At 41.6% G+C, this 16,630-nt stretch overlaps 1 protein-coding gene and 1 pseudogene across 1 annotated transcript in view; one reads left to right on the top strand and one right to left on the bottom strand.

The window, feature by feature from the left end:
- The window catches only part of DNAH11 (dynein axonemal heavy chain 11), a 307,801-nt gene that overhangs the window by 117,678 nt on the left and 173,493 nt on the right, over nt 1-16,630 (top strand). The window contains exons 36-42 of the mRNA XM_087860989.1: nt 1,698-1,836; nt 5,677-5,769; nt 7,010-7,204; nt 8,153-8,230; nt 10,146-10,278; nt 13,344-13,471; nt 14,521-14,669. Of these exons, the coding sequence (XP_087717115.1) occupies nt 1,698-1,836; nt 5,677-5,769; nt 7,010-7,204; nt 8,153-8,230; nt 10,146-10,278; nt 13,344-13,471; nt 14,521-14,669 (915 nt within the window). The remainder of the gene's footprint in view (nt 1-1,697; nt 1,837-5,676; nt 5,770-7,009; nt 7,205-8,152; nt 8,231-10,145; nt 10,279-13,343; nt 13,472-14,520; nt 14,670-16,630) is intronic.
- On the bottom strand, nt 7,308-7,412 carry LOC148110391 (small nucleolar RNA U3; annotated as a pseudogene).

Below are 16,630 nucleotides of genomic sequence, written 5' to 3'. Positions count from 1 at the left end.
TCTTAACTTGTAGCTTGCCTTTTAATTTTCTTAATGGTATCCATCAAAGACAGAAGTTTTAAATTTGGTGAAATGGAATTTATCGATTTGGCTTTTAAAAATATGCTAGTGAAGAAAGTTTGACTAGTCCCATATTGCAAAAGTTTTCAGGTATGTTTTCTTCCAGAAGTTTTGTTCTATAGTTTTCATGTGGTTTTGGCCTTCTTTGTATTAATGTACTGAATAATATTGATTGATGTTTCAAGTGCTAAGCAATTCCTCAAAGTTGCATTCCTGGGATAAACTCCACTTGCTCAGGATACTATTATACTATTCTATTTGTTGCTGGATTCAATATGCTGCTACTTTGTTGAGGATTTTAACATCTATGCCAAGAAGGATATTGGTCTGTAGTGTCCTTTCTTGTATTATCTTTATCTGGTTTTGGCATTAGGGTAATGCTGACCTTGTGTAATGAGTTGGCCATTTTCTTCAGAGTTTGTGTAGGATTGGTATTATTTACCCCTTAAATATATGATAGAATTAGTCAGGGAAGCCATCTGGACCTAAATTTTTCTTGGTGGCAGTTTTTTTTCCATGCTAAACTCATTTCTTTAGTAGACATGGAGTTGTTCAGATTTTTTTTTCTTCTTGAATTAGTTTTGATAATTTGCATCTTTTAAGACATCTCTCCACATTATCTAGATTGTTGAATGTTATGATTTAAACGTTATGTTTCGGTAAATTTTTTATCTTAAAAGTCTAACCAAGCTGGCCTGAGACAGCAGTATACCAGAACTCGCTGGTATGCTGATTAGAAAGAGATGCTGAGGGGCGCCTGGGTGGCACAGCGGTTAAGCGTCTGCCTTCGGCTCAGGGCATGATCCCGGCGTTATGGGATCGAGCCCCACATCAGGCTCCTCCTCTATGAGCCTGCTTCTTCCTCTCCCACTCCCCCTGCTTGTGTTCCCTCTCTCGTTGGCTGTCTCTATCTCTGTCAAATAAAGAAATAAAATCTTTAAAAAAAAAAAAAAAGAAAGAGATGCTGATTAGATTTACATGAAATTTTTGAGTTTGTTGTTGAGTTCAGCCACTGATAGAAACTAAATTATATGAACATGTGGTTATATTTGAAACAAAGGTGACAAGTACTCACAGCGCATCACTGCCTAATTGAATTTCTCTGTCTGGTTAATATTGATGCTCTTAGGTTCTCTCTATTTTGTTTCCTTGGTGGTGTGCTATTGGGCATCTCTTCCCAGGCTCATGTTTAGCCATGTGTTGATAGATGGAAGTTAGCCATGGTGGAGATGTTTATTCCGTGGAAATCCGCTGATGCTAGATTTTGCAGAGCTGGTCATTAGACATTGACCACCCAAGCGCTGGCCACGGGTAAAGGTGGCCTCTAGCACCAAGTATCACTCCTCTTTCTGCAATGACAATTTGTAGGAGTTTCCTGGATATACCACAGATTTCCCTTAAACTTCTATGCCCATTCCTCTGCCATTTACACACATTCCAAAGTTTTCTACGTATCTAGTAACAAACAGGACGTTTTTTAGTTGAAGTGAAGGGTCTCATTAACTGTGATGGACAGGGGTAATTGTGAGCTGCTTGGGAATGGTGAGAATGTGGATACAAATTAATCAGTTGATTTCAGCAATTTGTACTTAGTACCTTATAACATTAATAAGCTAAATTTCTTACTTACATTTTAGGCCCTGTGCCATGGTGGCCCCTGACATTGAGCTAATCTGTGAAATCATGTTAGTTGCTGAAGGGTTTGCAGACGCTCGCTCATTAGCCCGCAAGTTCGTTACGTTGTACACGCTCTGCAGGGGGCTCCTCTCCAAGCAGGTGAGGGGCTTTTTGTTCCTTTGGCTTGCTTTTTATATCCCATTAAAACTGCTTTGGAAATACAGGTGCTGGGTAATTTATCACTCACATGACAGAAATTTTGGAGTAATCTTTTATTTTCTATAAAATTTTTGAAAATCTTTATTTTACAATTCTTAAATTTTTTTCAAAAATTAAACTCGAGACATTTTAAGTTGACTTTTTTTTGAGATTTTATTTATTTGAGAGAGAGTGCACACACAAGCAGGGGGACGGCAGAGGTATAGGGAAAAGCAGACTCACCGCTGAGCAGGGATCCCAATACTGCCTGATCCCAGGACAGTGAGATCATGACCTGAGCTGCAGGCAGACGCTTAACCAACTGAGTCTCCCAGATGCCCATTAAGTTGACTGTTTTGTTGGTACTTCATATAGTTTTCATCAATGGGCTCTGTGGTTTTCTTTAACCTTCAGCAGTGCTATAATTATACATGGAATTTTATGATATCTCCCTTTCTTGGTGAGAACATTATTTTCTAGTAAGAGATGGCAGGAGTGTTCGTAAGAGTCAAAAGAAGTAAAAGCTGATTTTCTGAAGAACCCCTCAAGAAATTTGAAATTAAAATTTCTCTCACTTTGGTGGTAATGTTTTATTTGAAGGTGGGGTTGCTTGTTTGTTTTTTGTTTTTACTTTTGCTCTGTAAGTTCCTAGTCTCTGAAGTGGGTCAAACTTACTCTTTCCTCACTAGTTTGATTTTTTTTTTTTTTTTGAGTATAGTTGAAAATGATGCTACATTCGGTTTAGGTCTACAACAGAGTGATTCAACATCTCTGTACGTTATGCTGCGCTCATCACAAGTGTAGCCGCCATCTGTCACCATACAAGGCTATTTGAGTGCCACTGACTGTAGTCCCTGTGCTGTGCCTTTTAGCCGGTCACTAGCTTCTTGCTGTTTCACTGAAGTTGCTGATGTACTGCAAAAATGACATGGGTATCAGCCTCATTATTTTTGAATTCAGCTTTGCGGTCACCTTTGACTTCAGTCTTTTGATGACCTTTCATTAATTCCTGGTGACATTATGTTGCAGCTCTTCCAGCATGAAGGTATTAAAATGCCACAGTTAGAACCACATAGTTACCCGTACTGACAGATGTACTCATTTTAAATTTACCTGTTGTTGAGGTGGAATTTGGGATCTGAGAGAGAAATTCATGTTGTCATTTTTATAACTATAAATTTACATTGTGAGGGGGAAATTGTGGCAAATTTAATAATATGGAAAAATGTTTACGACAGTGTTACATGCAGAAAGCAGCATACCACACTAGATGTGATATACAACTTACATGTGTTTTCTATTTTAGACTCTGTGCATTATATATTTGTATGTGTGTGTGTATGTATGTATGTGCATGCCTGGAAAAAAATTGTGATTTTTTATTTTTGTCTGTAGGTAATAAGACTGAGTATTTTTTATTTTTCTCGTTTATAATTTCCTTTTTATTTTTGCAAAGAGTTCATTTTAATTTTCTTTTTTTAAAAATTATGTTAGTGACCATACAGTACATCATTAGTTTTTTTCATTTTAATTTTATAGCGGGCAGAAGTCAGAAGAAAAGCATGACACTGAACCCAGGCAACACAGAGTCGCAACCACATCCATTCCCAGGGGTCATGTTTAAACACTTAATGAGCATTTACTATATCCAAGCAATGTGTTTGTTGCTGGCGGTGGTGAGGAAGGTGACAGATGAAGCAAGTGCACTCAGATTTCCGAGTTCAGAGAACTTAGGAGATTCAGTTTACGTGAAATAAGAATGTGAAGAAGATGCAGGACGAGAAGATGATCGCAGTTGTAACAGGGAGGTGTTGGGAGTCAGGTAGAACAGTCAAAGGAAGTGCTCTCCAACTAAATGAGTGTCCTGGATGCGTGAGGGACGGCAGTGAGGCCAAGATGGAAGGGCTGGGTTAGGAACAGTCGCTGATAACTTTCTAAGCTGTAGGGATGGATTTAAAAAGAACCAGTGGATGATTCTTAAAAATTTATTTACTTATTTATCTATCTATTTATTTATTTAAGAGAGCACATGTTGAGGGGAAAGGGGCAGAGACAGGGAGAGAGAGAATCTCAAGCAAACTCCACGTTGAGCGTAGAGCCCGACACAGGGCTTGATCTCACAACTCTGAGATCATGACCTGAGCTAGAATCAAGAGTCGGATGCTTAACTCACTGAGCTACCCAGGTGCCCCACCAGTGGGTAGTGGGTTTAAATTTAATTTTTATTTAAATTCAATTCGCCAACATATAGTACATCATTAGTTTCCAATATGGAGGTCAGTAATTCATCAGTTGCATATAACACCCGGTGCTCGTCACATCCCATGCCCCCTTAATGTCCATCGCCCAGTTACCCCAGCCCCTCACCCCTCTCCCCTCCAGCAACCCTCAGTTTGTTTCCTAGAGTTAAACTAGTGGCCATTTTTGACTGGTGGAGTGACATAATGAAAATGGTGAAGATTATTGTAGCACTCCTTGTGTTGACATGCTTAGGAGGGTCACCAACTCCTCTTAAACCTGTGTCCAGAATTTCTTCTACCCCCTCTCCTTTAATGTTCTTACTGCACTGAGCCCCTTCCCAGTCTCTCTGGCCTCCACACTCCAGTCCTCCCCCCTTTCCTCCTCTCCACAAGCCCTAGTCTGCTTCTGCATCAGTGGCTCTCCACTGATTATTTTTACCATGAACCACAGCAAAAGCTGCTTATTCTGTTGAGCCTCGGGACACACCCATGGGTGTCATATACATAGTTGCGAAACAAGAATTTTCACCAAACACTTCTTACCCTTCCTATCTGCAGCGCAACCTGGTATTTTCCATTCTGTTCTGTTCTATTTTATTACCAGGAGAAATGATGGTCAAGACCTACTAAATTGAATTTACTAATGCACTAATGGGTTGAAGGACATATTTATACATGGATATATTGTTTCACTGCCCACAGAGCATTAACTCATTCCTACAACGGCCCTGTAAAGTGGTTAGATTCTTTTATGTGCCTTTTTATAGATGATGATTCTTGGAGAGGGTGGTGATTTTCCCACAGGCATAGTTGGGAGATATTTGAGAGAAGGGTTGTCACTCTGTGGGTTGGAGATGAAAGGCAAAAGACAGTAGCCCTGTTAGATGTGATCAGTCCGTTAATTCATTGTCCCTTTACTGAGTTCCTGCCCTGGGCAGTGCCCCATGCTGGGACTTAGAAGACAAAAGGGAATAGATCTGGGCTCTGTCCTCCAGGAGCCCCGAGCCTGTGAAAGGAATATTCCATCGGGATTACGTAAAAGTCTCAAAGCAGAGGTACTGTTTTATCACTGAATTTTAATAATACAGCTTGGACTGTATTCAACACCAGCATCAGAGTTGGAACATCCGAGTGATGAAGAGGGAGAATGATTAGGGCAGGGAGAGATCTGGGGCTGGAGGAGCGGACTCACGGGGCTGTCCATCGAGCTGGAGAAGTGGGCCGTGTTTGGAGGTGAAAACGTGCACGTAGTCCACTGCTGAGTTAGCAGGTTTCTGGGGAGAAGAGCCGGGAGGATGGACGGAGCCTGGGGCGCGCACTGGAGCTCAGTGCTGGTGGCAGAGATCTGCTGACGGAGGCAGAGAGCCAGGGGGAAGGGGCAGGAGGCAGGGGAAGGGACGTGGTTTTCACAGTTGCCAAGAAAAGAGGAAGACACTAGTATACATCCTTAAAGCGTGTATTCGTTTGAACTCTTTTCTTAGAGCTTTTGGCTTCTACCTCTGGAATGAGAACCTTACGCATGCAATTTTGGAGAAACTATAACCTGTGTTTTGATTTTTAGGATCATTATGACTGGGGACTTCGAGCTATTAAATCTGTCTTGGTTGTAGCTGGCTCCCTGAAACGAGGAGATAAAAGTAGACCCGAAGATCAGGTACCGCAGCGCGGACGTGGTTTTGTGGCGCGAGTAGCTGGACAGCGCCACGGGCATGGGCGTCTGCCCGGACAGTGGGCCAGGCCTAGGGCAACTTGGACAAATAGAATCTATTTTGCACATAGACTATTGTGAGGACTGGCATTTCTTATGTTACAAAACACAAGTATTCTTGAGTGTAGGAATATGAATACAGGAAAGAAAAGGGGATTTTCTAGGTGCTTTTGAAATATCAGCTACAGAAGATATTTTGGCGGTCATAATCAAATAATTCCACAATCACTGGTTGATTTCCTCTGAGGAACATTTAGAAAATCTGATTAATTGATTTGGGAAATTAATCCTGAAAAAAGTCAGAACATAATCTCATGGAGGAAAGTGTGTTCCTTTCACGGGCTGTAAGATGAACGTGAGGAATGAAACAGGAGGGATGGTCGCCTGGCACCGGGTGGTCACAGCTGCTGGGGCTGTGTTCTACCCCTGCTGGAGAGAAACAGTAACAGCCGCCTTCTCTAATTTTTCTGGAAGCGTTTTTCCTTTATTAAAGAGTGAGAACAGTGGATATGCTGCACTGCATATATTCCATGCGGCTTGAGAAGTTGAAAAAATCTATTCCTATGAGTTTCTTTTCATGTTAAAGGATACTTACATAATTTGCTACTTCTGTGATACTTCTTTCTCTTCCCCTCCGTCATAATTGACAGTTGGGCTGGGGTTTTCTTCTGTGTTGTCACTGTTGTTGGATTGCCTGTCTCCTCCTGTAAAAGTCATGCTGATGTGCAAGGTACTGCTTTTAAAATCTAAAGCCCTCTTTGGTTTTCAGCCAATACAGAACAAATACCCAAACTAAAAACGGTTCAGTTTATCATTCTGAGATTCTCAGAGATTCTCTTTGAACACAATGATCTGATGGGCCCGGTTAATTTATATCTTGGAGTTTGAGGATCAAGGAGGGAAGGGCCTCAGACTCTTTGTCAAGATCAAAGCAGATTGTAGCAGGAACAGAGCCTCCTTCCTGACTTGAGTCTGAGGTTTGTGATATCCGCAGAGCCTTCTTGTGTTCTGACATGTGACCTTGCAAGCATTTACCCTTCCTGTAGGTAGAAAGCCATCCTAATAGAGGCCCAGTATCCATACCCACCCCATGCTTTAGATATAAGGATTAAAAGTAACATCTTTAGTTGTAGAGGTGTTTGTTACACCCTGTAGCGGCTTCTTCGATAAAGTGTTTTCTTTCTAGGTACTCATGAGAGCATTAAGGGACTTCAATTTGCCTAAAATAGTGACAGACGACATTCCCGTGTTTCTGGGCCTGGTTGGCGACCTCTTCCCAGCCCTGGATGTGCCCCGGAGGAGAGCGCCGCACTTGGAACAAATGGTCCGGCAGTCCACCTGGGAGCTCCACCTGCAGCCCGAGGAGAGCTTCATTCTTAAAGTAAAAGGAGCACGTACTTCTCATGACAGCTCTTGGGATTTGCAGTGAGAATTACTCCATTTAAGTGATCTTTAACCAAAACATTAACTTACATATTCCACAGACCTTTATACAATCTTAATATATTCTTTAAAGCATTCTAAATTGACGGGCTTTACTACAGGAAGTAGTAACAAACTATAGAAATGACCCCTGAAAGTATAGTCTTTACTACAGTAAGTAGAAATAACTATATTGTAGTTCCATTTGGTGGGAAGGAACGTATGATTAAGTCATGGTTTGAAGTGTAAGCATACTTTTCAGTTGACAAAATTTCCTCCTTGTTCTTGGTGACATGCATCAGAAATTAATTTTCTCTCTTTTCTCTCCACCTTAGAGAAAATTGGAAGTAAATCCTTAGTATGTGCTTTTAGTGGGAAAGAAATGTTGACATGTATGACATCTGGCTTCTCAAGGGCTCGTGCATATGCATGTTTGGTTGGGAGGTAGTGAATACAGGAACATTAAAATACACTTAGCATCTATTTTAGATATTGTAACAGATGTAGGTCATTACTCAGGTGGAGGTAATTAGCCATGCACTGTTTTTGTCCAACACTTCTTGAAGAGTCATTGGTTTTGTGAGTAGTTCCTGCCACGTACCAAGTACTAATGTCCCTCACTCCGCCCGTGGCAGTGACTCACTGAGTAATGGTTTGTCTTTGTTCTTACTCCCCTGTTGTGCTTGGGGAGATCCAGGAGAAACTGTACTTTGCACTTGTCATCCATTTTAACTTCCCTGGAACATGATTTTGTCAGTGGGAGCTGGCTTGAGTTGTCAGCCAAGAATTAAGCAAAAAACGGGTAGGGATTTTTTTCAGGGGCGGGGAGTCTTGTTTTTGTTTTTTTGCTTTGTTCCTAAATGACCAGCTCACGAAAGGAACCCATGACTGACTGTTTGGTCGCCAGGTGGTCCAACTTGAGGAGCTGTTGGCCGTGCGGCACTCTGTCTTTGTGGTCGGAAATGCAGGCACGGGAAAGAGCAAGGTACGGAAAATTGCCTCTTCATGTTCAGCCATAGAAGGAAGAAATTTTGGTCTGGCCTGTTTTCAGTCCTATTTAAGAGTTCCCTTCGTCCACGTCCCCCATAATTTTGAGTTAGAAGCCGAGGCTCTAATACTGTTTTTTGATCAGTTGACACTATTTTTTTTCATATTAGTGGCAGGGAGAGCGTAACACATAGAAGCTTGTGTTCAAATAGGAAAAGCAAGCTGAAAGAAGATTGAGCTTTCCATATTTATCAAAACTACTTTTTTATCTCTCCCAGTTATTTTAGATTCTCCCCCTCACATCACTAAGAAAAACCCAAATATTTTCCTTCAACACTTTCTGAGAAATCGAACCCTCTTTAGGGGCAAAAGAACAAGGGAGACAGCAAAAGCCACATTTTGGGGCGTACCTGGTAGGCACTGTGCTGGGTGCATTATGTGTGTTTTATTGTGCATGGCAATGATGTGCTCTGGGTGTTATTATCCCCATTTTTACCTCACTTCTTGATTTTGTTTGATCTTACCGACAATCCTGGCAACATACTTATTTTCTTTGTTGGCAGACAGTATATGCAGAACTGCATGCATTTTAATTCAGGGTGCTTGGGTATAAACATAGTGAGTAGCCAAAGACTAAAAATAATCAGACTGGGCATATGAGACTTTAGAGCATGGGTGTGTATGGAACTTGCCAGTGTTTAGATCCAAACCCAGAGTGGGACAATTGCAAAGGGAGGCCTAGTATCGGAATTTTCTAGTGAAAAATGTAATAATTGAAATATTGAAGTAGATAACTGATAGACCTGTAATTATTTTGTTAGAGTAAGTTTCAGATGTGGGCCATGGTTCAGGGAAGGATAAAATTAAATTCTATAATTTCCAGTAGATTAATGGTTTCTAAAAATACAAGCTTAATATTCCTAAGGCATTCAATTTCTTTCATCTAGTCTTCACTGATTCTGTTCTATCCAACCTTTACTTAAGCTGATAGAACTAGAACACTGGAGCTCAAGGCCACGTTACTTAGCAACTTACTCTTCCAAAGTATTTGGCAATTGTTTATCAGTCTTTTGAATGCCTGTGAGTCCATTAGGATGACAAATATCTAAAAAAAATGTCTTGGCTTTTCAGAGAAAGCACAAAGGATAGTTGGGGCAGATATTCGGGGTAAGGTGTCAGTTAATTAAACAGACATCGATAAAGCATCTACCCGGTGAATTGTTATGCTCAAGCCTTCTTTTTCCCGATTATCTAGATCAGAGTTTCTCAGCAGCGTTCACGGTTGCCACGCTGGGTCGGATTAGTCTCTGTCGTGGAGGCTGTCCCATGTGTTCATTGTAGGCTATGCAGTGGCGTCCCTGGTTTCTGTTCCGTAGCAGCCCTCTTCCTCAAGTGCAGACCATCTCCTCCTGGGAACCGTTGCTCTGGGTCACTGGGCGTTAGAACAGGTCCCAACTAGCATCACAGGCATCACCTCGGACGTCATTAGCAGTGCCAGTCCTCAGTCCCACCCTAGACCTACTGCATTAGAAACGCCGGGATTAGGCCCAGCCATCTGCGTCTTAACATCCTCTCAGCGGTCCTGATCCATCTCTGTACAAGTGGATTTTCTTAACATGAGCAGGAACACTTGTTGACTTATTTGCACACATGGTTAAAAATCTCAAATGATAGAGTGACTTCCTCTCATCTCTGTGGCTCAGAGAATCCAGTGAAGAGATCCTAAGAGATGGTAGGATTACATTTTTCAAGATGGTAATGAAGATGTGCACATGTCAGTTTTTCCCCATACTTAATACATGCAGAATATCTAGGAACATAATGTGAATAAGAAAAATCCTTTAGAGATCATTTGCTTTCCATTTGCCTTACAGAAGTATTAATTTTCTTAGCTTTTTTCTTCCTCCCTTTAGATTTTGAGAACACTGAACCAAACATATGTTAACATGAAACAAAAACCTACTTGGAATGACTTAAACCCCAAAGCTGTGACAACAGATGAACTCTTTGGTTTCATACATCATGCTACTCGAGAATGGAAAGATGGCAAGTAGTATTTCCCCTTTACAAGGGCTCAAATTTTTATCCAGAAAACCGTTTCTCAGTTCAGCCAATTTCAGTCATAGTTGTAGATTTATTGTTTATGTGTTGGCATTGTTGGAAATGGAGCAGCTCACAACAGCATTCATAACCAATAAATTAAAACCAGATTTGAATAAGTGGTCGATTTGCATTCAGCAAGTTTGCGCTCAGAGCTGTGTGTTTTATCCCACGTCAGTTATGTCGGGGCTCCCTGTAAACCAGGCAAGAAGGGAACTTGAATGCCTCAGAAGAATTTGTGAAGTATCTGATGCAAGACACAGACTGAGTTTCGGGCAGGGACATTCTAGGGGGCGGGGACAAAAGTTTATGGGACATGTTTCTTGTCCTGAAAGTATTTGCAGAGAGCAGATCCTTTTGTTAAAATCTGTTATTACTTCCCATTTCAGTAAATGCACTAATGTTGGCATCATCTTTGAGTCCTTTCTCCCTTTCACATCGTACATCAACCTCACAGCAAATCCTGTAGGCTTTGCCTTTAAAGAATCTCTTGTCTTCCAGCACCGTTGGCCTTCACTGCCGCTACCCCTACCCCTACCCTGTCAGCCTGGACTGTCACCTCTTGTCTGTATTTGCGCAGTAGTCCCCCTCTGGTCTCCCTGCAGTTCATTTTCCACACAACAGACAGAGGGCGCTCTTCAAAATACGAGTTCTCTGCTTGCAGTTTTCGGTGGGTTCCATCTCCCTTAGAATCCAGCCTTTCTCCCAGGCTTACAAGGTTCTACGTGATTAGATCCCCTCCCGCCATCTCTGATCTCATTTCCTGTGCTCCATACACTCTGCAGAGCCTTGCTCTTCCTTGAACATGCCAAGCATCTTCCCATCGCGGGGCCCCCGTGCTTGATGTTCCCACCGTTCGCAGCACTGCAGGTAACGTGCATGCCTTCAGTTATGGAAGTGTCTGGTCAGGTGCCACATCTGCGAAAGCTTCGCGGAGGATCCTGTCTATAGGAGGGCGCCTCGCAGTTCTCTGTTCTTTTACCGTGTGTATGCACTATTTCCTTAATTTGGGGACAATCAGAATTTACTCTCGGCCTTCCTATCAATTTTTTTTTAAAGGACTGTGGCAGGAAGGGACCAATACCAGTTTATGCTGAAAACCTGTGCAAGCCATTCAGATCAGTGATAATTAGAAAAGGTTGCTGGCTTTTTTTTTTTTTTTAATGAGTCACGGCAGTAGGTCTTGCATAGTGTCCTTTATTTTTGCACAAAATATTTCACAGGAAACAAAACCTTCCACATACATGCATCAAAACAGTTTTTCTTATTATATACTTGAGTTTTGAAAGAGCAGTGATTATTAAATACATCATGTAACACAATACTTGGAAAAGAAGTGACAGCAAAAAGGACTGTGGGTTTAAAATAATTTTATCAGGGCTCCTGGGTGGCTCAGTCGGTTGGGTGTTCAACTCTTGGTTTCAGCTCAGGACATGATCTCAGGGTCCTGGGATTGAGCCCCACATCCGGCTCCACACTCAGTGGGGAGTCTGCTTAAGGATTCTCTCTCTCTCTCTCTCTCTCTGCCCCCCCACTCTAAAATAAATCTTTTTAAAAAATTTTTTATCTTCTCATCTTGTACTAAGCCAATGACCAAATTTCTCAAAGAAATGTAGAACACTTCTGAGTTAGCTTCAGAATTCTATCCCATGAATATTGTTATAGAAAAACGGAGAAGGTGAAATAAACTAGTGTTTGGCCTAAAATAGATACTGAATATATGTACATAGAAAAGGATAATGTCTGCATTTGGTGTAAGTTTTCAGCTGCATGTATGTTACCCTCTATAAATCCCACACCTGTTCTTCGAGGAAGCTACTATAATCTTTATTTGACATGTGGGAAAGCCTCAGAGAAGGTAAGGCGCTTCCTCATGCAAGTGAAACTTGCCCATTGGTCTGCAGTCCAGGGGTAGCTCAAAAAGTATCCCACATTGCCCATCAGAAAGAGGCAGCAAATGGACAGCAAATTTATTTACTTAATAAAAGAGTTTCCTACAGAAATAATAGTTTATTTTAGAAACAGCATGAAACTTCATTCTGTAATAGGATCATTTACTCTTTTTTTAAAAAATTCAATTAATTAACATATAGTACAGCATTAGTTTTTGATGTAGTGTTCAGTGATTCATTAGTTGTGTATAACACCTAGTGCTCATCACATCACATGCCCTCTTTAATGCCCATCCCCCAGTTACCCCATCCCCCTACCCACCTCTCCTTCTGCAACCCTCAGTTTGTTTCCTGGAGTCAAGAGTCTCTGATGGTTTGTCTCCCTCTCTGATTTCTTCCCATTTAGTTTTCCTCGCTTCCCCTATGATCCTCTGTGCTATTCCTTATAGTCCACATATGAGTGAAACCATATGATAATTGTCTTTCTCTGCTTGACTTATTTCACTTAGCATAATCCCCTCCAGTTCTGTCCATGTCGATGCAAATGGTGGGTATTCATCCTTTCTGATGGCTGAGTAATGCTCCATCGTATATATGAATCACTTTTTCTTTATCCATTCATCTGTTGATCCATATGATCTAGAAAGTCCACTTGTGGGTATATACCCCAAATAATTAGAAGGACTCAAAGATACACCTGTATGCCCATGTTACAAAAGCATGGGCATGCTCCTTCCACAGTTTGGCTATTGTGGACATTGCTGCTATGAACATTGGGGTGCAGGTGCCCCTTCTTTTCACTACCTCTGTATCTTTGGGGTAAATACACAGTAGCGCAATTGCTGGGTCATAGGGTAGCTCTATTTTTAACTTCTTGAGGAACCTCCATACTGTTTTCCAGAGTGGCTGCAGCAGCTTGCATTCCCACCAACAGTGTAGGAGGATGCCCCTTTCCCCTTTCTCCACATCCTCGCCAACATTTCTTGTTTCCTGTCCTGTTAATTTTAGCCATTCTACATGGTGTAAGGTGGTATCTCACTGTAGTTTTGATCTGTATTTCCCTGGTGGCAAGTAATGTGGAGCATTTTTTCTTGTGGATCATTTACTCTTAACTTATAGGTCTCTTCTCATCCATTCTGCGAGAACAAGCGAATCTTAAGCATGATGGACCAAAATGGATCATCCTGGATGGAGATATTGATCCCATGTGGATTGAGTCACTAAATACTGTCATGGATGACAACAAGGTGAATAATACCTTAGTGCTAAACAAATATCACACCCGAAGTGTAGGAAGATCTGTTCATTTGTTGATTTGAATACTAGTTTTTAATCATTAACCTAATATTCTTTATGTAATTGCTCTTTTGGTAAGTGGTGCTATCCTGATAATTCTCTTCATTTCACTGGTAAAGAATTGAAGGAAAATGCATTTTTCTTGTCTGCATAAATTTAACCACATTTAAAGAGAGATACATATCTGAGAAGTTAGCTCATAGACACGCCTCACCATTTCCTAAGAGCCAGGCATAAATTGTTATATCTTTGGTTAGGTACGCAATACTTGGATAATAAAAGGACGAGTTTGTGCCCTATGTAAATTGATGAAATTTAGCTATTACAATTAAGTAATTCCTGTGGCTACAGAGTGAATATAAATGCCTTTCTAAGCATTTTGCTGTGGCTAATCCAGCCTTGCCAGCAAAGACAAAAAGTGATAGTCCAGGTCCGTGAGACACCACTTAAAGCAGCACAGGGTCTATGGTGAGGGTCAGGAGAAAGAAATAGGCGATCATCCTTGCTGCAGAACAGAATTACTAACCCCCTTAAATTAGTGGTAATTACTGCTTTCTGCATTAAGACATTGTTCACCATAACATGTAGGTCTGAGATCTTTATACTTGCATGAGTTTCTATAGCACAATTGATAATTGTGGTATTTCAGATTCTAAAGAAAGTTTATTTTTTTTTTTTGTGGTATTCAGGCCTTTTCATGGAATCATCTCTTAGAACAAATGTCTTCTATGTAGTAGTAATTACCACAGACAGTTAGAGGTTGGCATGAGTGAGTCCATGTTGGTGAGTTTGTTCCTCAAGGGTCAGTGAGCTCCCCTCTGGGATTAACTGAGATCTTTATTCAGACCGCACTTCCAGCTCAGGCGAGTGAGCTCATTGCTTTTGGCACTTGTACCGGGGGCGCGGGAGAGGGAGTACTTGGTGGGGTTCTGGTGAGTGAGCCGGGTAGCCTTTGCCCCCCAGGGACAGCGCCTCTCTCATGCTGTGCTGCTCTGTCCAGGTGCTGACCTTGGCCAGCAATGAGCGCGTAGCGCTTACCCCCTCCATGAGGCTGCTGTTTGAGATTCATCACTTGCGGACTGCAACTCCCGCGACCGTTTCCAGAGCTGGTATTCTGTATGTGAACCCACAAGATTTGGGCTGGAATCCGTGAGTGCTGCTTTTTTTTTTTTTAATTGTGGTAAAATATACATAACAGAAAACATTTTAACCATGTGTAAGTATACAGTTCAGGGGCATTAAGTACATTCACATTATGAAACAACCATCACCCCCATATGTCTTCGTAACTTTCTTCGTCCTCCCCAGCGGAAGCCCCATACCCATTAAACAGTAACCACCCAGTGTGCCCTGCCCTCAGTCCCTTTCTCCTTTCTGCCTCCCTGAATCTGATTCTGCTAGGTACCTCTTATAACTGAAATTGTATGGTAATTGTCTTTTTGTGGTGGGCTTATTTCACTTAGCATAATGCCTTCAGAGTTCATCCATGTTATAGCATGTTCCAGAATTTCCTTCCTTTTTAAGGCTGAATGATGTTGCATTGTATGTGTACAGCACATTTTGCTTCTCCATTCATCCCTTGGTAGGTACCCGGGCTGCTGCTTCCTTTTGACTGTTGCAAATAATGCTTTAGTGAACATGGGCATACAGGTATATCTTTCAGTCCTTCCAGTTATTTTGGATATATATCCACCAGTGGACTTTCTAGATCACATGGTAATTCTATTTTTAATTTTCACTGGAGCCACCATACTGTTTTCCATAGCGGCTGCACCGTTTTGTATTCCCTGCAACAGTGTACAAGGGTTCCAATTTCTGCACATTCTCACCAACGCTTGTAATTTTCTCTATTTTTTACGACAGCCATCCTAATGGGTGTGAAATGGTATGTCACTCTGGTTTTGATTTACATTTCCCTAATGATTAGTCACATTGAGCATCTTTTCATGTGCTTATTGGCCATTTGCATATTTTCTCTGGAGAAATGTTTATTTCAGTCTTCTGCCTATGTTTTAAATCTAGTTTGGTTTTGTTTTTATTGTTGCGAATATTTCTTTTTTCAACCTTAGTTTTAAAAACTAAAATTTTATGTGATCATTTGAGGAAAGTATTAGTAAATAAATTGAGTAGGCTAATTTAAAGATAATGAAATTAGCACCTGTATGCGTTTGTCAGTTTTAGTTGGACATTACCCTCGTCACGCCTTGTACATGTTAAGAACTCAGTATTTGTCAAATAAGTGAATAAGTAATAATAGTTCATATGGAGCCCTGAGATGTAAATAAATCATTTATATAAATATATTAATATGTCATGTAAACACCTGTATATTGGTATGCCTATGTATAATAGCCATACATGAATAGCGGTAATGCTTTGATTCAGAACAAGTTGACTGTGCCCACCTGCTTGCTCTGCAGATCTTACGCTTTCCAGAATTCATCCTGGAGGTCAAGTGTTGCCGCCTCTAGCATTCCTACTGTGAACTGCGGAAATAATGTTTGACCCCTGCAAGTGACACGGGCTTGTGCCTGGTGTGCTGCTGGCATCAGGATGTTCTGTTGACCTGCCACTCTGTGATCCCAGAGGCAGTCCTGTACGGGCCACTTGAATGGGCTCCTTGCCCTCTGGCTTCCGGTTGGTTTGGCCCATGAGGAGCCCTGGCAGGAAATGAGAGGGAGAGAGAATGAGGAGAGTGAGGTCAGGCTATTTATTTCCCTGGCTCCCTCTCCCCGTGGTGTCACATCAGGATGACTGTGTCCCTCAGTGGCAGGTCAGTCTCCTCTGAAATGTCTCTGTAAGATCCGTCCCTTCCACATTTTGCTAGTCCTTCATTCTCTTGTCCCTGCAGGCACAGGTACACTAACTCTCCCTCACTTAACTACTGGTGGCACAGGTCTCTTCCTTCATTTCCCTGCTCCATGCCCACCTTTGCCAACAGTCCTTCTAGATCCTTCCCTGTTATCCTGATTTGAGGATGACCTCTGTTCCCTGCCAGATGCTTGGCTGATGCCCTTCTCCAGGCTGCTTTCTCTGGATACTGATTTGTTCACTGAAAGTCTCATCCCTTGAGTCCATACCAAAGTAGGGCCATGCCCAGGCTTCTGTGT

This window comes from Ursus americanus, chromosome 3 (genome assembly GCF_024610735.1).
Source record: "Ursus americanus isolate L20-20 chromosome 3, mUrsAme1.1.p, whole genome shotgun sequence".
In the NCBI taxonomy this organism is placed as follows: domain Eukaryota; kingdom Metazoa; phylum Chordata; class Mammalia; order Carnivora; family Ursidae; genus Ursus; species Ursus americanus.
Note: the sequence above shows the minus strand (reverse complement) of the source record. Positions and strands in the feature narration are given on the sequence as shown.